We start from the raw sequence: 20,446 nt of genomic DNA, 5'->3' as shown, positions 1-20,446 counted from the left end.
GAACAAATCTTGCTACAAAAATGCAATGATAGGTTTGCCTTCAGAATTTACCTGAAAGCACACAGCAGCCACAACACTCATTGTACCATCATGCAAATCTATGCTGCAGTCACATTTTCAGTAGTGTGCACAGTTCTGTTCACTTGATTCTCAAAAAGACTATAGCAGAGTTTGAAAATAGGAGGAAAGAGAACCAGAATATTCAGGGGACTGGACACTCTCATAGCAAGAAATGTGTTTGGCTTTGCAGATTTGTAGCAAGGGGGGGCATGTCACAGATACATAAAATCATATATTATGTGGAGAAAGTAGACAGGGATATGTTTTTCTCCTTCACGTGTTAAAACCAAACCATAATCAACTAACCAAGCTGGTATCTGAGAGGTAAAAGAACCAACCAAAGTATCTACTCACACAGTTAAACTATGGAATCTGCCACCCAAAGATGGTGTGATGGCCAACTTAAGCCTGCTTTGAATGTTAAAGTTAGCACAAGATAAGGCTGTTAGCTAATCATGCTATTTCCAGGACAGAGGCATAATTTTAAATACCAGTTGTTTGGAAACAATATTTAGAGGTTTGCACTCCATTAGCACTGAGTTGCCAATGCAAAAAATGGGATGTTGGAGTAGATAGGTTTGGTCTAATCCAGCACAGATCTTATGTTCTAAAGCTTATTTTTAGAAATTTAGTAACCATAACAACATTTCTCATGCAGCCTTTCCTTTACTAAGTCTTCTATAGAAACTGGAAGTCAAGTGCAATCATGTCAGAAATGCTTTTATTTCAAATACCTTTCTTACAGTACAACCAAGAGGGGTAAGACACTTTTTTATCTCAACCAGGAATGGTAACAGAATGTAAATAAGACCATAATGGATTACTAGCAGAATGTAATGACAATGTTTAAAAGGGGGGGGGGGCTGCAAAAAACAGTTACAGCCAATACAATTTATAAGTGGATTAGTGTCAGTTCTTTCACTAAATGCTCCCTCATTTCAGCAATGTTTTATTCCTTCTCAAAAGCTGTAAAAGTAATAACTGAACTAATTAATTGCCAAATTATCATTTCTGCTCCAAGACTGCAAACATAAAATAGGCATAGATGTTAAAAATAGCCCAAAGAAATCCCATTAACTCTATAGAAATGTAGCTTCAGTTTCATTAAGTCAAACATGTTATATAAAACTTTTCAGCTGTACTTCAAAAGAACCAGGCTCTGATAGGATGGAGAGGCAAGCATCTAAGGCGGGATACAAACCGCCGCTTTGCGGCGCTCCCCCGCCGGCGCAATTTGCTCCACGCAGGAGCTGCAGTAGCCAAACCGCGCGGCTCCCGCGCGGAGCAAAAAAGAAGCTCCAAAATGGAGCTTCTTTTGGAGTCGCGTTTGCGACGTAGCGAGGCGCCAGGGGCGCACTCGCTATGTCACAAAGGACACGACGCGTACGGACGCTCAGCGTCCAATACGTCAAGATGGCTGTGCCCGTATGAACAGGGCGCCGCCATCTTGTACGTATTTAATACGTATTAGGGTTAGGGGGGTGCGGAAGCACCGCCCCTTCCTAACCCTAGTACGTATTGATGACGTACCATTTGGCGGTTTGTATCCCGCCTAAGTGTCTGGGCCACAACTGCAAGACAGGTGAATCCATACAAACTGATTAAAAACTGCACCTTATTTAAAAACTCTCTCTGTGTTATTCTGGAGCAAAACAAGAGCGCAGAGGCAATTTTAATGTGATTGTAAGGAGATATAAGGACAGAAAGGGCCTCTACTGTTTATGGTAAGATTTTAATTAAACACAACCCAATTCTATCTCTCTCCTCTTGTACGCCTGAAGTCTCATCACCACGCAATAGAAAATTTTTAGAGAACAAAGTTGCATTTTGTCCACAAATCTTCCTTATTTCACACATTTGATACACAGCCTTCAAAACAATTGTGATGTCTCAGAGTTAACATCTTTATACACCTACATCAGAAGAATCAGCTGTTTGTTACATAGAAACACATGGTGTAACATTATAGAAGTTATCAATTGACAACAGCAGGACTTCTGCAGTGGGTTGTACTGTGTTCTCAAGTCTACAAGTACAAACGAGAACAAATGATTACTTTTATCTTCTTAGAAAATATTTAAAGGCATGAATGTCAAATGTTTAAAAAAACATCAACAATGCATGCTGGCAACCCATTTGAAAGCAATTTACACTTGGCCAAGCTTGCAAAATAGGAAGATGGCTTGCCAACCATTATAATGGTACCTTTGTTTTGTTTACAAAAACAAGGCAAGTGTCTCATTTGCCTTTGATCTGTACCAGATCTCATTCTTGCAAATAAATCAAGTACAGTGCGCCCTTCCCTTATGTGGGGAATCCATCTAGATCCCCCCTGCATAAGGGGAATTCCACGTATGCTTGTGCCTCATCGAAAACAATGGGGCGCGTGCTTGTAGTGGCGTGCACGCCATATGTTTGATTGTCATGCAGCTTCAGTATAAGCTTGAAGCTGTGTATACTGTGCCCACATATGGCATGGGCGCTGCAGAAGATAAAAAGATTCAATTTAACAATGACTTAAATTCTGACATCTGGAACCTACTCTTAGCTGCAATGCTACTCTGAATTACAAGAAAGTATTTCTCTATGAAATACACTAAGATAGGTATTAGAAATTGTTAAATAAACTTTCTATGTGATTAAACACAAGTGTATCTGGGTTTTTTCCTTGATCTGGAACTGAATACGATCTGTCTTACCTTCAGGGGCATCTGCATCACAGACCTTGGGTGCCCATATTGTGTTATTTTTCAGGTGTCCATCAACTGTCACATTGTTCTGCATAAAAAACATATTCATTGAAGATCACAGAGATCATTCATATAAATGCTACAGCAACATCATCTACTTTATTTTGGCACATTAGGCTACAAGAGGTCCCCTCTAATTTGCTTTTGAAAAAGATAGTTGGATTGTGTCTACTGTTATTGCATTCCAAATCAGCATTTGAAGTTACAAGGGCATTTTTAAAACTATATGTAAGTTATTTTTGATTATTCCTTCATTAGTGGAAAATGATTATAGCAATATGATATTGGGTCCAAATGTGGAACAATAAAGCCACAACAATATACCTGTCAGAAGTTATTGAACAAGTTTTCTTTAAGTCCTTTGAGACTTTCCCACAGTCTGTAGAAGAATATAGTTGCAAATAAGTTGCCAGGGACAATAGTTCCCCACAAAAGAAAGTACAGTAAGTTCCATGAAAGTCACGATGGATTCAACTGAGCACACAAGTTTCTTAAAAATGGTAATAAACATAAACATAATTGTATGTATTTATTACAGGTGTATAAACACCATATATATTACTTTTTTTAACAATAAACTCACAGACTTTTGCTCAACTGTATTTTAGAAACACATGAGTGCAAACAAAATGGCTGCGCAACAGTTTGTTTTTTGCATCACCTCCCCTTTAAGACAATATGTCTTATAATTCTGAGGTTGCCTCTCTCGATATTCCATGAAAACTCGATAAGACCCAAGACCTATTCTATATTTTGATCAAATGGATCCTTAGAGGCACACTGGAGGTTTATACTACTGTTCAGGTGCCAAACCATATAGACATTTAAGAGACAATGTCCATTTCATTTCAGGAAACAACACTATTGGTCACTATTTTTGTACTTACTATAAGCTGAACAGAATAGTTTCTTGTATGGGACCGCATACAAATTGGTTACAAAAATAATGTGTTTGAAAGTCAATGTTGGTCAAAGGTGTCTACACCACTATTAGTATTAATGAGCAATCTCATGTTAATTGGTTGGTATAAAAGTGATATTACTTCATCTTTAGGCTTTGAAAAAAGAGCATCACTCTCATATTGTTTGTATAAAGCATACAGCTCTCAAATCTTTTTGCAGACTATGAACAGGTTGGTTAATCTGTAACTGTGGTTCTTTGAGTGGTCTTCTGTGAACTTATTTGTAAAGAAATGAGCTAACTGCACCTGCATAGTATACTGATTGGAACCTTCCAGAACTGTTAGGTAAATATTTTGGTGGAAGCCCCGCCCTCTTCCTGTGCACTTCAGTTCCTTGGTTGCTGAAGCAGCAGCCATGAAGCTACAGAGAGGCAGGACACAAAGATGGGAGGATGTGCAGGATAGTGTGTGTTTACAGATGACCACTCCAAAAACTATTGTTATAGGTAAGCAACATCATCTTCTTTGCAGTCTCTGTGACTCTCACAAATAGGAGACTATCAACCTAGTAACCATAGAAGGAGGGACTGTCATGCAACACAAGTAGGGTTGTCATAATTCTCTACCACAAAACTGAGACAAAATGTAAGACAAAATATAGGACAAATGTAGAAAAATGGAGGATACAACCAACTAAAACCCAAAAACATTAATATAAATCCATGCTTCTCGGTCATGCTGAAAATGGAGGAGATTTTGACATTTCTCCTAGACAAAGGTTGAAAAGTAGGTCATGCTCTAAAAAAGTTGAGCATGGCCTCCTTCCCAAACAAATGCCCAAGGCAGACAGATGGGCAGGCAGAGCCTCCTTGGGGCACCTGCCACTCTAGTCCTCAGCTTCCCTTGGCTTGGGGGGGTGTGTGTTTCAGGCCCAGAAAGGAGGGTGGCTGAGGGCAAGGAGAGGTGGCCTGGGGGCAACTCACCTGCGGCGTGTGAGAAGTGTTGGGCTCTGGTGGGTCTCTGCCATCTGCCAAGGGCTTCAAAACATCGAACAGGTGGGAGGGGGAGGCCAAGTGTGGTCGGAGGGGACTCAGCCAAGCCAGTAGTGCTGCCATGGAGGAAAGAGGAGGAAGAGAAGAAGAGGAGGAGGAAAGATAGGAAGGAGGTGCTGAGGGGAGCCCAGTCGACAGGCAGTGGCAGGAAGGGCAGGATGGGCGGGGGAGATGTAGTTCTCCTCTTCCTTCCTCCCTCTGCCTTCTTTGGCTGAGGGGGATTTGTATCCAGCCAATGCTCAAATCACCCGGCTGGGCTCCACCTCCCAGAAGCCGCAAAGCTCAGTCCAGACCCAGCTTTAGGTATTCTGGCATCCCCTGGGTTCTAGCACTCACTCTGTTTTTCCCTTAGGTGCAAAGCTATGTCCCCTCACTAGAAACTGGGACAGGCAGCTTGAACCAGATGAGACATTTTAACAATGGGTAAAACTGGGATTGTCCTGCCCAAAATCGGGAAATGGCAATCCTATACACAAGAGAATAGTGCAGCCCTACAAACACAGTATCTGCCTATGAGCTTCTGTCCAGTCTGTAATGGAATATAAATGTAAAAGGCTAAGACCATTTAGCTGCTCAGGAAATGGAGTTCATTTGTAACAGCCAATCCTTGATATAGGGAAACAAGACGACATCTGGTTATTGAAGCCAAGCGGCAACAATTGCCATGCACTTTGTAAATACCTGTGGTACAGTGGTTAAATCAAAATGGAGGATGCTGAACTGTTTAAATCTAGAGCAGCAAAACAACCACCTTTCTGCAATGTAGGCAGGATGATGTTCAACGTGACAATCTGTAAAGATCCATGAAGATTTTGGATGGGATGCAGTCTACCATCCTTGTTGTAGACGATGAAACAGGAAAAGAACCCTTTGGGCCGCTGAGAAAGTGGGGCAGACTCTATTGCTCCCTTTTGGAGCAAGCTGAACACCTCCTTCCTGGGTGAGAGTGAAGAAGGGGTAACACAAAGAACACTGGTAGGTGGAACTTCCTGGAATTTTATCGCATATACTCTTTTGATTATATTAATGACCTATGCATCTGAGGAAATAGAAGCCCAAGCATAATGTAATTCACTGAGCCTGTCATGAAAGAAAGGAACAGTAGTTGAAATGGTGGAGGTGGTGATGGTAGGGCTTAGGTTGACACCAAGGCAGTCGTCTGTGAGGAAGTCAAAGACACTGACTACTGGTGTCTAGAAATCATTTTCCAAACTGCCCAGACATCTGCCTGGATGAAGACAAGGCCTTACATGATCTGGGCATCCGAAGTAGAGTTTGTTTCTACTTATGACCAACAAGTGGGATGTGAGCATGTTTAGCTCCAAAAGAGAATTGCTGAAACCTTGATCTGACTGTTTGAGTTTGGAACCTTGTTCACAGTGGATCTCATTTTGTGCTTGTTTGTCTCTCATCCATAGCTGAATTAAATGGACCAGCCTTGTCAAATGGCGCCTTCTATAGTTGTTTGTGATTGTTGAAATAGACCCAAGGATCTTAGCCAAGATATCACCCGCCCCAGCCAAGGCCTTGCCACTGTAACATGCTACATGATGAGCAGTGGTAATTTGTTGTGAAGCCAATTGGCTTGTCTCAACCTGAAGCATTGGCGTAACTTGTTTCTCCTCTTCAGGGAATCACTCAAGGAAGAGTAAACTCTTTTCTCACAAAAACTGTTGGTAAGCCCCCATGCATGCATTTTAATTAGCAATAAAAAAAGACCAATGACAATCAATACATGCACCCCATGACATTTAGCATTTTCCTTTCCTTGACAGCTGGGGTGGAGTGCAGCTTTTGTGATGTTCTGAATTGTTCTGCATTCAAAATAATTAATTAAGCTTGGGATGTTGTGCAAGTCACTCCATACCAGTCTCTACCATCTTTTATGAAGATTTTATCTTTTCAGACACAGACAGGATGGAGGAAGGGGATGCCCACATTTTTTTTGACAACCTGAAACAGGTATAGTAACAGTGAAAGAGATCCAGGAGATGGAACCTGACTATGAACCCACTGGTAAACAGGATCTTCAATCTCAGGTTCTGATTGTTGAACTGGCGAGGCATTTTCACTATTTCATCCATAAATGATCATACATAATCCATGCCACAGGGTCACATTCTGCTACAATGTTGGTGGTGACACCTCAGTGGATTGTGCAGGTTATTCTAAAAAGTCAGAGGAATCGTCTAAATCGGAAGAATCTTGCTGTGAAACCGACCCATAAGGAAGTATAGAAGTAGTCAAAGGATCAACCTGGACCATAGAAGAAGACTGCTTCTGTATTCATAACCATGAATGGGCTGGAATGTGAAGTCGAAGGCTTTCATGGTCGGCATCCATAGTTTTTGGTGAGTTTTTTGGGCTTCTAAAACATGGCCACATAGTCCAAAAAACCACAAAAAACAATGGGCTGGAACTTCAGAGACAGTAACAGTACATCTTGTCTGGAGGTGGAGACTTAGGTTGACACTGAGGGGATCTAGAGTGCCTTGGTACTGAAGCAGACTTAACTGAAGGATCAGAAGCACATCAGGATCTACAAGACAGATAATACTCATTCTCATAGTATCCATGCCATTGTGAATATCTATAGTTTCTAGGTAAGTAGTGTTCAGGGGAAAAGGACAGCCAGAGTATCTACACAGGCCCAGACTCAGGCAAGCTGAAGAAAGAAAGAGGAGTTTTTCTATAACATTGTTTAGTAGGATATGGGAGGTGAAGCAGGATCTCAAGCATGATGCAAGGCATTCGTAATCTCTCCATCTGTAGCTGTATGAATCGTCTTCTGATCGTGAGATCTATTAGATGAAGAAGCAATCAGGGTGTAGTTCCCTTGGTTAAAAGAGTCCCATTGGTTTAAAGAGTGAGGAGAATCAGTAACGATAGGAATTGGCAACTCAGTACCAACCACCGAGAAAGAGGATTGGTCAGATATGGTTTGTTTCCTCTTCTTGTGTTTCTTAAAAGCGTGCAAATAATGTTCAGAAACTGTTTCAGATACTGCTTGCAGGCATTTGCCCAGGGTTGATGGAACACATGTTCAATCAGAATGGTGAGGAGATGTAATTTCAGTCATTGTTTTGAGCAATGCTGCTGTCACTGATGCAACCCTAGGCTCGGTTACAGAATCCAAGACAGTCCTTTCACTGAAGGGTGACTTGATGAGCCAAGAACTGTCTCCATGAGAAAGCATTTCAAGGTGATCTGTATTGAGGAACCCAATGTTGCCGGTAGCAACTGTATCCAAGGTTAAGATTTGATACTGAAACTTCGTGATCAATACTGAAGCTGTATGAAGGTTTTTCCTCCCTGTGCTGCTGTATTAGGAACTTTGAGAGCCTTTCTCCAAAGGAGAGCTTTCAAGTGAAATTCACGATTTCAATGTGCCTGTGGAATTGAGGCCTAACAACAGGAACAAGTGGCCATGTTGTGGTCTTCTCCTAAACAAAGTAGGCATTTGGAGTGCCTGTCTTTCTCTGGTATTTTTCCTTCGCAAGTGATACAATGTTTAAATGAAGATGAAGACACCATAAAATGGTAACTAATCAAACCAGGCTGGGGGCAAGGAGAACACCAAGTGAAGAATCAGTAAAACAAGTCATGTCAGATCAGAAAGATAATATGAACCAAGATGCTAAGTCAAAATGCAGAGAAATTAGAAAACCAAGTCCAAATCTGAGTCCATCAAGAGAAGTTAGTCAGAAAACAACAAGACTCCTCAGAAGGCACCTAACTAATGCTGCTATCATGGCAGATGAAAAGAAATTGAGGGTTTAGGTGGTAAGCTTCCTATTAGGATATGTGGGGAGTGGGAAGGCTACTGCCAAAATCCTTACAGAACAGTTCTAGAAAGTTTCAAATGGTGTACTATACAGGCAGTTAACCCATTTGTGTGAGCCATAGAGACCATGAAAAATCAGTTGCTGTTGACACACCTGGATTTGTGGCCTGGGAGAATGTCTTGCTTCCCCCAGTCACTTTCATTTTATTGGGATTTCCCCCCCCCCCTTTATCCACTGAAATTTATTCACATTTTCTGTGTGCATTTATTTACTCACTTTACCCCAAACATACACATGCCTGTACTTGATTTCCCCACTACCTAGTCACTAAAGCATGTTTGTGTATTCAATTGTATATATCTGCTGTTGGCAACTCAAACATGCATGCATGATTCTATATGAGCAAAACATACCACAATCTTCACATAAATGCAAACTTCTGAAGCAAGATATGCTATCTTGCAACAAATCCCAATTCATTCTTATAGTGCACAGCAAGGCAACATATGGCCCAGGGACCACACACATCCCGGCCAATTTTGGATTCTGCCATTTCTCCAAGTTTATCACCATCCTATTCTCCAAAACCTTCATTTTCAAATTAAAACAATGTTTATGAAGATCATATGCCATGAAGCCCAATCATGCCCGCAGTAATACAATTAAGCTTCAAACAACATACAGGATTCTAAATTCTAAAAACCTAAGAGTTACACAAGCTTTTCTTAGAACAGACTTTGGGCAGCCACTGAAGATTTATATTTTATTAGTACTGTACCATATACAAACCGCTTTATATAGTTGGTAGTTAACATGAGCTCAGTATCTTCAGGATAGGCGAAACGTGGGGCTTGGATCAGTTAATGGTATTACAGAACTGCCAGAAGCAAGATGAACAATGTTATCACAATACGGGTCAGTCCTGATCCAAGCTCTGTGCAAACTCCTTCAACCTAAGCTTTGAGCAAGCAAGTTAAAGGTAACATTCAGGGAGTCGTCCAGGTGATGTGTATATTCATCTCAAAAGATTCTGCATTTACATCTTTCTTCCCACTTGCCCTGCACAAGAAATCTTACCTGAATTAGATACTTTTGGCTCCCATACATAACATACTGAGGAGCCAAACTGTAGATCATGTAGTTGGTGTGAAGAACAATCAACAGAAGTATCATACACAGAAAGAGAAGTGCTTGAGGTCGAGTCCTCCCCCGTCTGATCTTGTACAGCTAAAAGCAAAATTGCTAGGATGAGCAAGGCTTCAAATTAACAACTGGATTCTATCAAAAGATGCCTTTAAAAAAGGCTGCCTGTTTATGCCATCTTTCAAGGTCTCAAGGGAGCTTGTAAACTGTTAAGAACAAAATTATGCTTAATGTAAAAATTACCTTCATGTTATAATCTCCACATGTTTACGTTGAATTTGTCTTAAATAATAATAATAATAATAAATTTTTTATTTATATCCCGCCCTTCTAGAAATCAGGGCGGCTTACAGCATGGATTAAAATACAATCAATATACACATTAAGAGTTAAAATGCAATACAATAATTATACAGAAAAGTAACCAACAAAAGCCCCATAGCCCAACCTCTTGGCCACGGAAGAGGAGGGAGGCCCACAGGATTTTATTCGGGGAATGCCTGTTGGAACAGGAAGGTCTTTAAATCCTTCCTGAATTGGGCCAGGGTGGTAGACGAGCGGAGCTCGGTGGGCAGCATATTCCAAAGGGCTGGGGCAGCTGTGGAAAATGACCTCCGTGTAGTGGAGGCCAACCTAGCCCCAGGCACCTTCAGTAATTGCTGCCCAGACGTTCTGAGGGTGCGAGGCGGAATGTATGGGGAGAGGCGGTTCTTCAGGTATCCCGGGCCCAAGCCATTTAGGGCTTTATAGGTAATTACCAACGCCTTATATTGGGCTCGGAAGCGAATGGGCAGCCAGTGGAGGTCTTTCAAAACCGGTGTTATATGGCTGGTCCTGGAAGCACCAGTGACCAGCTGGGCTGCCATATTCTGCACCATTTGCAGCTTCCGAGTTTGGTATAAGGGTTGCCCCATGTAGAGTACATTGCAGAAATCCAGTCTCGAAGTTACCAGAGCATGTACAACAGTTTCTAGGTCCCTCTGGGCCAGGTATGGGCGCAGCTGGCGAATCAACCGAAGCTGATAACAGGTGCTCTTGACCGTCGCATTCACCTGAGCAGTCAGGTGAAGCGACGAGTCAAGAAGCACCCCCAGACTGCGCACGGAGTCCTTCACAGGGAGCGTGACCCCGTTCAGGACAGGTGGAACCACCTCCATTCCTGGACCAGGGGAGCCTATCACTAGTACCTCCGTTTTCTCTGGATTCAATTTGAGTCGGTTTTCCCTCATCCAGCCCATTACTGACTCTAGACAGGCCACGAGAGGAGAGACTCCATCCCCGGTCACTGCATCAGTCGGAGACATAGAGAAAATAATTTGGGTGTCATCAGCGTACTGATAACCCCGCGCCCCATGACTCCGGATGATCTCTCCCAGCGGTTTCATGTAAATATTAAATAGCATGGGAGACAGAATGGCTCCTTGAGGGACCCCAGTTTTAAGGGGCCTCTCATCAGAGCACACGTCTCCCAGCTGCACCATCTGGGACCTCCCGGAGAGGTAGGAACGGAACCACTGGAGCGCAGTGCCCCCAATCCCCACCTCTGCCAGGCGCCCCAGAAGGATACCATGGTCTATGGTATCGAAAGCCGCTGAGATGTCCAAGAGCACCAACAGGGACACGCTTCCCCCATCGATGCTCAGACGGAGATCATCGACCAAGGCGACCATGGCCGTCTCAACCCTGTAGCCCGCCCGGAAGCCAGTTTGAAATGGGTCCAGATAATCCGTTTCATCCAAAACCGCCTGAAGCTGGATCGCAACCGCCCTCTCGATCACCTTTCCCAAGAATGGTAGCAGCGAAACAGGCCGATAATTATTATGAACCAGGGGGTCAAGGGAGGGCTTTTTTAGGATCGGTTTTACAATGGCCAATTTAAGATCCGATGGAAATAGCCCATCCCTCAGAGATGTATTAATTATCCGGCGTAACAACAGTGTTACCGCCGGACCCCCCTGGGCTGCTAACCACGAGGGGCAGGGATCAAGAGAGCAGGTTGTTTTCCGAACACTTCCGATGATCTTGTCCACATCCTCGGTACTCACCAACTCAAACTGATCCAGTTTAACATAGTCCACAGAGGCTCTGGACACTTCTACTCTAGGTTCTGCTGTAATGTCGGCGTTCAGACCTTCGCTTATACGAGAAGTTTTATCCGCAAAAAAGTCGTTAAACATGTCGCAGCAGGCCTTAGAAGGTTCAAGGATCTGGTTCAGGGTGGGAGGGAGCTGAGTTAGCTCCCTAACCACCCTGAACAACTCTGCCGGACGCGACTCAGCGGACGCAATACGAGCACCATAGAACGAATTCTTTGTTGCTCGTATTGCCTCTCCATAGTCCTTTAACAATTTAATACACAATTATCATTAATATTTGTATTTCTATAGTACCATATGAAGCTACCCTATAACTGACCAATGTATTTGTCTATTTAGCTCATCTATGGTAACTTTTAGTGACTCTCCCATCTCAGGTAGAGGTTGTTGTTGTGTACCTTCAAGTCATTTCCATCTTAGGGTGAGAGCCTAAGTGGAACTTATTGTGGGGGTTTCTTGGCAAGATTTGTTCTGTGGATAGGTTACCCTCATCTTCCTCTGAGGCTGAAAGAGTGTGGCTTGCTCAAGGTCACTCCCAGTAGGTTTCCATGGCTGACTGGGGATTTGAACCCTAGTCTCCAGAGACATGGTCCAATGCTCAAACAACTATACTACACTGGCTCTATTTCCCAACTATTGTTACCTATATGATATATTTATAGGTGGGCTTGCCAGACTGTACATGTTTTTTATGAGTAAAAGCATATAGCATATGAATCATAACTCATTCTTGTATGTTTTACAGACCAATTTAAGCACAAGTAAGGTCTGGGTCCAATAATGGAAGGTGAAGGTGAAACGGAAGAGTGTGTGTGTGTGTGTGTATGTTTGAGGTGGGGGGAACAGCAAACAGAAAATGAAATGTAAAGTACTTTGTAGTTTAATTTGCCATAGCTACAAGTGAGGACTCCATTAAAGAATTTTATTAAACGCTTTCCTCATATTTTCTGGGGAGGAGATAAAATCATATAGCTAAGACTTCAAAGAACTTGTCTATCAAAGGTCTAATCGGCTTCCAGAGCATTTCTAGTAAATGACCATTCTGCCTCTGTTTAAAAACCTCTAACAAAGGAAAGTCAATCACTTTCTAAAGTAATCTGTTCCACTGTCACACAGGTCATACCATCAGAAAGCTCTTCCTCCTATAAAGTCAAAATCCCTTCTTAAAATATGAACTTGCTGCTTCAGGTTGTTCTGAAGCAACTGAAAACAAATTTCTTCCATCAGTTAAAGGAGCAGTCCTTCAATTACTTGAAAATGGTTTTCATATTGCATCTTAAATGTCTCTTTTGCAGGTTAAACACAGCCATTTCCTTTAATCTCTCTTGATACAAATCAGGTCTCTAGGCTACTCAGGACATATTTCAGTCTGAAGGCAGGGAAGGCGACTGCACGTGGGTGTTCTGGGAATGAGCTCCAGAATACAGCAATGGAAAACTGACAGTCCTCTGACAGGATGGGGAGACCTGTGCAGCTAAGGTTCACAGAAATGGAAGAGCTAATGCCATAATTTTTTTCATGTCTTAATAGAAAGCCTAGCCCACTTACATATGTTAACAATGGAGCTTTTCTGAAGACTGACTACTGTGATAGGAAGAAATCTTAAGATATAAATGAGTTAAGAGACTGGCATTATAACAAAATTATTTCACTAGACTGTAAGACCAACAGTAGTTGAAAGGTACAGAGTTCTACAGATTCAAGGTTGGCTGACAGCTTCAATTAAAATTTAAGAACACGGTACTAACAGCTCTCTGGGGAGGAAATTAGATTAGGCTATCAAAATCAGAGAGGCCCTGAAGGAATACAAGCTGGTGAGTGTTAACATAGCTGCGAAGTCTAATATGTAGTGCTCTAGCAATAAGTGAAAGTAAATTACAGGAAAAACAGATTTTATTAAATAAAAACACAGAGAAATAACCAAGTTTGGGGCCAAAGTGATTAGAATAAAAAAATAGAAATGTAAAAGTGTCAGTTATAAAAAGCCTCTATTTCCTAAAACAAAGCAAAACAAAACAAAAATGCACAGAATAGAATTATTTACGTTAGAACAACACAGCATACAATGCATCACTGTGAAAAGCTTTACTACATAAACAACCAACCAATGTCTGTCTTTTGAAAGCAAACATTGTAAATATGGAAAGACTGCTCACACACTTATAATGGGACAGATATTAGAGATCCAAAATGGAGGGAAATTTTCAATGACATTAGGTTTCAGGAAGATTCCTGAATGTGTTGTTTCAATTCAAAGGCATAGCTGTATAAATCTAGATAAGTATGCAAAGAGATAATGTAGCACCTTTGAGACTGAGAGTAAGAAATCTGTAGAATAAGCTTTGGCATCTGATGAAGTAGATTCAGTCTATGAAAACTTATGTTACAAACGCCTTTCTCAGTTAGTCTCAAAGGTGCTATAATAACCCTTTGCATATTTTGGGTTTAACATGCAATACAGTAGTAAACTGGGTTAGCACATGAATTGACTGAATATGCATTTTATCTATTGGGTTTTAAACTCATTACCTAGTTGCATGCATATATTCTTATATACTAATGTACATAAATTTAGAGCATGTTTATTAAAGCAGTGCAACATATTGTGTTTCTTGAAATCAGGCAAGATATAAATATAATGACAAAACAATATTTACCCTTATCCAGAAGAACCATATTCCCATATTTCGAATTCCTGCCATTGAAGTGAATATGAAGTACATGATGATTGTAGTTATGAGAATATAATCAAGAGGGAACACCTAAAATTTGACAAAATGCAAGACTAATAAGACAAAAATATTTGTTATGGCCAAATATGAAATAACACATCCATGAGAAAGTAATAACTATTATAAGCATCTTGTTTTCACTGCATCTGAATTTAAAGGCAAAAATAGCAATGTATAGAATGTTGTATAATCACTCTGATGTTTATCACACTATACCCTTAAAGTGCCACAATTCCAGTTTGACTCCTCTAGCTGCCTCCTGTTGCATTCTGGGATTTGCAGTTTTAAGGAGGGGTATTTAGAATTCTCAGGCAGATAAGTTCTCTGCCTGAGAATTCTAAATACCCCTCCTTAAAACTGCCAATCCCAGAATGCAACAGGAGGCAGCTAGAGGAGTCAAACTGGAATTGTGGCACTTTAACGGTATAGTGTGATAAACATCAGAGTTTTCTAGAAACAGAATGCAAATTTCAAGAAGGAAACATTCCATTATTTATTAGTATTTCCACAAAGGCATGCTATTTCAGTAACAACATTTTATTATGAAGCTGAAGGCTTTCATGGCCAGCATCCATAGTTTTTTGTGGGGTTTTTGGGCTATGAGGCCGTGATCTAGAAGAGCTTATTCCTGATGCTTCACCAGCAGCTGTGGCTGTTATCTTCAGAGAATGCTGCATGGAAGAGAGTATATACTGTTGGTTGAGAGTAAGTGATTTATATCAGGTCAGAATGCACAGAAGCCATTGAAATCCATAGACAAATGAAGAATTTCAACAGGAAAGAAAAAGTCCTTAAAATAAACAAAGTCTGGCTACCAGTCCTGCAAAACACCAAAAACAAGATCCAGCAAATGCAAATGAAAACAACCCAGTTTGAGGGGGGTTTCCCAGCGTACAATGGATAATTAATTAAATAGACACCCTGAGGCCTTGCCATTCAACAACAGAACAATACACAGATTAACATGTAGATCACTTCCTATGAACCAACAGTATATATACCTCACTCTCTCTTCCTTGCCAGCATTCCCTGAAGATGCCAGCCACAGCTGCTGGCGAAATGTTAGGAATAAATTCTTCTAGAACACGGCCGCATAGTCCAAAAAAACCACAAAAAACTAACATTTTAATTATTTATCTCTTAGCTGTCTTTATCCCTCCCCCCAAATTGGACTCAAAATAATAATAATAATAATAATAATAATAATAATAATAATAAATTTTATTTATAGACCGCTATTCCACAATGATCATAGCGGTGTACAGTAAAAATTGTAATACAAAATTAGCCCCTACCCACCCCCTCACTCCCCCCAGGCTGAATGATGACAGTTGGCCATGGAGGGAGGGCTCTACCTCTTCGGGGCAGGTTCGATGGTGATGGACCCGCCCCCTCACTCCCCCCAGGCTGAATGATGACAGTTGGCCGTGGAGGGAGGGCTCTGCCTCTTCGGGGCAGGTTCGATGGTGATGGACCCACCCCCTCACTCCCCCCAGGCTGAATGATGACAGTTGGCCGTGGAGGGAGGGCTCTGCCTCTTCGGGGTAGGTCCGATGGTGATGGACCCGCCCCCTCACTCCCCCCAGGCTGAATGATGACAGTTGGCCGTGGAGGGAGGGCTCTGCCTCTTCGGGGCAGGTTCGATGGTGTTGGATCCGCCCCCTCACTACCCCCAGGCTGAATGATGACAGTTGGCCATGGAGGGAGGGCTCTGCCTCTTCAGGGCAGGTCCGATGGTGTTGGACCCGCCCCCTCACTCCCCCCAGGCTGAATGAATTTCAGGAGTCTGCTACACATGTTCTACAGACCTAGAACTTGTAGATCTTCACATATTCAAACTTGGATTTATTGGGTTAGCAAGATTTCATGCACTAGTTCTACATGAAATTCAATGCTGGGAAATATTATTTTAGATATTCATACTTTAGATATTTCATGACAAAATATTCAAGGAAGTTCACAAACAGGAAACAAAGACAAAACATTATTAAAGGTAATATCCTTAACACGCTGCAAAAGCAAATATATGGCAAAAGAAAGAATAACCATACAGAATTCAGAAGAATAATATAGACTTCATAGTTTTCTAAAAATTACTGGGTATGACCCCAAGGAGCAAATGTCACATGTGAGGCATCACTACAGAGAAGGTGCTCTCTGGTCAACATTCATCTATATTCTGAGAGTGAGGCACCAGGAGTAGGATCCCCAATGAAGACCTAAAATAACAGAGATGCTAATGTGTTCACAAATGGTCCTTCAAATACTGAAGCTATATTTGAGTTGTATGATCAAGATTGCTTCAAAAACAAAATGGAAGCCATCTGGATCAAGCACATTGGCAACATACAATCTAATTTCAAAATTCTAACTTAACCATTTCAGCAAGATGTTCAAATATAGGCAGAATTTTATTTATCAGCCTGAATCATATTGTTAGTTCCAACTATAGCAGACCCACTGAATCAGTGCAATTTACCTAAGTGCAGATTTACCAAGTTACCATTAATTCATTTAGTCTACTGTAGATGAGACTAATAAAATTGTTTAAGCCACTGTATTTCCCAAAAGAAACATCTAGCTGCAAAAATTATGCTCTGAAGATAGTTTATCACTTCTTTCTTATCTAGATAAAGAAAAACCCTAACCCCAACTCTTTTTTAAAATCTAGATGAAGGGGGAGGGGGAATGAAATGTATCTAGAAATTTCATGTATGAAATGAGTGGAATTCATTCAGGTCAGTTTACATCAAGTGGTATCAATGGTAATTAAATCCATTTCAATTCCAGGTTGTGACACAATACAATGTAGAAAAGTCAAAGGAGTGTGGATACTTTTGGTAGGTCCATAAGAAGTATGAAACTCAGAAATAAAAACTAGTGAAAGTCTGAAACCTCCTATGTTCCAAGTTCAATATAATGTCAGCAGAAATCATTGTCCCATATGCTACTCAATGTGAATTTTTAAAAGAACATATGTTGATATGTTTTAAACATTAAATCCAAAAATTATACTGCAGAATTAAACTCCACAATTTCCTTTAAATGAAAAAACAGTAATCATTTTCTATATGCAGCATTCATCATTGCCTATTATCTTTTACTTACAGTTTGCAGAACAGGTAGCAGCATATTCAGTGGGTTGGTTAAATTAGTTCCCAAGATTACAAATCCAGAATCTATCCCAGCTGAATGTAGTGCCTTATCCAGGCTGTAGTAATGTGAGAAATAACAATTTATTTTTTCTCTTTCCTTCCCTCTGCATTTATTCACACATCTATTCCATACAACACTTTATTTGTATCCCACTCTTTTCCCAGGACTGGGACTGAGAGTGGCTTCACAGCATTAAAAACAATACAATTAAAAACATAAAAATAAAATAAAATTTAAAATAAATAAATAAATAATAAGTATATTAAAAAGGAATTAAATTATTACAATATTAAAACAGATAGTTATTAAAATATAATTTAAGTTTAGTATCATCATTGGGATGAGTTTCTGTATTATTTACTCATTTCAGTTGGCCTTGAAACAATACCAATTTCATCTTTTCAGCTGTGGAGGAGCAAAAATCCAAACTTCTAGGTACATTCCAGATACCCTTTCATAAATAACTGAATGCTTCCTTTCCATGTACATATCATGCGTCCTCATCATTAATTTGCTGCTAGATCCCTTCCTTTTTCTTTCTGAATAATCTCAGTTCCTTATTAGTGTGAGCAATCATGGACTTTGAAAGACCCTGAAACCCAAAACGTTGCTGAGCAGTATTTTTTCATTACAGGAATTCTCTGATTTTCAAAGTCTGCACTCTAGTACTAACATATTATCTATTGCAACCCACGCACCTCCACAGCATCCCATATTTTTCTGTCAAGGCAGAATTATGCTCATCATATCACTGACATCTGTTTTAAAAACTGAACTGGCTGCAAATTCTAGGTCACCTTTTCATAGCTAACAGCTGTCCAACTATATATATTCATCATCTCCATAATGCAAGCAAACCAGGAATGGCTTGCTAGAAATTGGTCTACAGTCAAGAAACACTTGTACATTTCTCTTTAGTTTGTCAGCCTCCATTTCTGCATGTTTTACACCAAATATTATACTTCAATACATATAAAGATCATAACGAACTCAACATGCAGTGCTGTCAATTAGTGGTTTAGGAACACTATATATTACTTTAAGGGGAAATTTGGTGGGAAAATAAACTTATCTCTTATTTACTGATGTGTAAATAAACATTTACTTAATTGAATTCTGGTTTAAACCAGAACCTATGTCACATTGAAGGCTAGTATATTTTTTTAACCTTACAAATAATTTCATTTCATGCAACTATCTTTCAAAATATGCTGCACATTATATACCTACTTTGACAAGAAGAGAGAAATTGTGAAAAGCAGAGCCACAAGGATGAAGAATACTCCCCATGCAATCTAAAAAAATACAAATGATTTTTTTAAAAAAAGAAACGGCTTAGCAAAGCTACTGATATATTGCAACGAGTTAAGGAGATGAATTGAAGAAATCTATTGGGAAATGCTCCTCCATATGTTTTAATTTTTCCCCATTCTACACGATACCCACTTCTGTGCCCTCCACAAACAGCAGAAACTGTTCTTAATCCCACTCAAAATAAAAGTGAGCAAGAAGACAAAACTTGAAAGACAACTTCTGAAAAGGGTGTAAACGTGATACTAGGCAAATAAATTAAGCAGTAATGTTACATATTATGGCTAAAATACCTCTTTTGCTATATGACACACGCAAAGGCTTTCTATCCACATATGTGACTCCTAGCACAAACAGTCACTCATTTAAAACAGGTTTGCTTTGTAAACTATTTTTAATTCATAGGAAGAAGACACTTATATCTTTTAGGGGGAAAACAGAATTGAAAGGGCACTTTTAAATACAACTTTTCAAGCTCTAAAAAGGTTTACTATGTCACAGTGACTAAAGTGTTGCTTATCTGTTTGGCAATCCTGATTTTTTAAAAGCAATTTTCTCTCAGTGATTGAAAACACAAGATTTATTTATTTACAAAAGAGATTAGACCACAATGCAAGATCTATTTACAAGTTCATTTTTCAGCATAGTGATTTTTCAAGCATAGTGATTAAAGTGCTCACTTTTATTCTCAATTGTTTATCAATCAGAAATCAGAATATCCATGTTAATTTTTTTTTTAAAAAAATTCAGCTCAAATATTTATGGTGCCCAAGAATGCCTGTGATATCCACTAAACAAGTGAACCAATGAAACATTAAAATAAATTGTATGTATAATTGGGAAAGCAGAACAGAGCAGAGAACTGACAGGAAGCAAATCTGAAATGTGGTGCTGCAGGAGAGTTCTACAGATAACCATTCACTGATAAAAAAGACAAATAAATGGTTCTCTGAAAAAATGTCTGAACTCTTGGTGGAAGCCAAAAATGCCTAAACTAAGGCTATTGTATTCTGGACAGACCAGGAAAGGACAAGAAAATAACACACAGTAAAGCAGGAGGCAGTAGGAAAAACGGAAGACTCTATGATAGATGGAGTGATTCAATAAAGTAAGCCACATCCCTGAGTGTACAAATCCTGTTGATAACTAGGACTCATGGAGGTCTTTCATTCTTAGGTTTGCCATAAACTGAAGCTGACTTAATAGTAAATAATAAGAACAAGATGTTGCTTAGAAACCTTGTGATAAATGGGGTCTGCCATTTATAAGACTTCTTCCCAGACAACAAAGGGTTAAATGTTGGGGGGCGGTGCATTCTAATCTGGGTTTACATCACTGCTGATGAGATGTTGACTGACCAATGAGATGGGTGAGCTGAGATAGAAGCACGAATCATCAAGATGCTTCTGAAGGGAGATTTTAAAAAGCTTTTCTGAACACAAGGCTTAGGTCCTCCCTT

General features: G+C 40.2%; 1 protein-coding gene across 2 annotated transcripts in view; it reads right to left on the bottom strand.

The window, feature by feature from the left end:
- Window positions 1-20,446, bottom strand: part of LMBRD1 (LMBR1 domain containing 1) — an 82,151-nt gene that overhangs the window by 10,741 nt on the left and 50,964 nt on the right. For both annotated transcript variants that reach the window (XM_089530986.1, XM_089530987.1), the window contains exons 10-14: window positions 18,907-18,971; window positions 17,629-17,731; window positions 14,446-14,550; window positions 9,627-9,776; window positions 2,760-2,838 (exon numbers count right to left, since the gene is read on the bottom strand). In XM_089530986.1, coding sequence (XP_089387112.1) covers window positions 2,760-2,838; window positions 9,627-9,776; window positions 14,446-14,550; window positions 17,629-17,731; window positions 18,907-18,971 — 502 coding nt within the window. The remainder of the gene's footprint in view (window positions 1-2,759; window positions 2,839-9,626; window positions 9,777-14,445; window positions 14,551-17,628; window positions 17,732-18,906; window positions 18,972-20,446) is intronic.

The sequence above is a fragment of the Sceloporus occidentalis genome, unplaced genomic scaffold, assembly GCF_023333645.1.
Source record: "Sceloporus occidentalis isolate IW3139 unplaced genomic scaffold, rSceOcc1.0.p SCAF_6, whole genome shotgun sequence".
NCBI classification, from domain to species: domain Eukaryota; kingdom Metazoa; phylum Chordata; class Lepidosauria; order Squamata; family Phrynosomatidae; genus Sceloporus; species Sceloporus occidentalis.
Note: the sequence above shows the minus strand (reverse complement) of the source record. Positions and strands in the feature narration are given on the sequence as shown.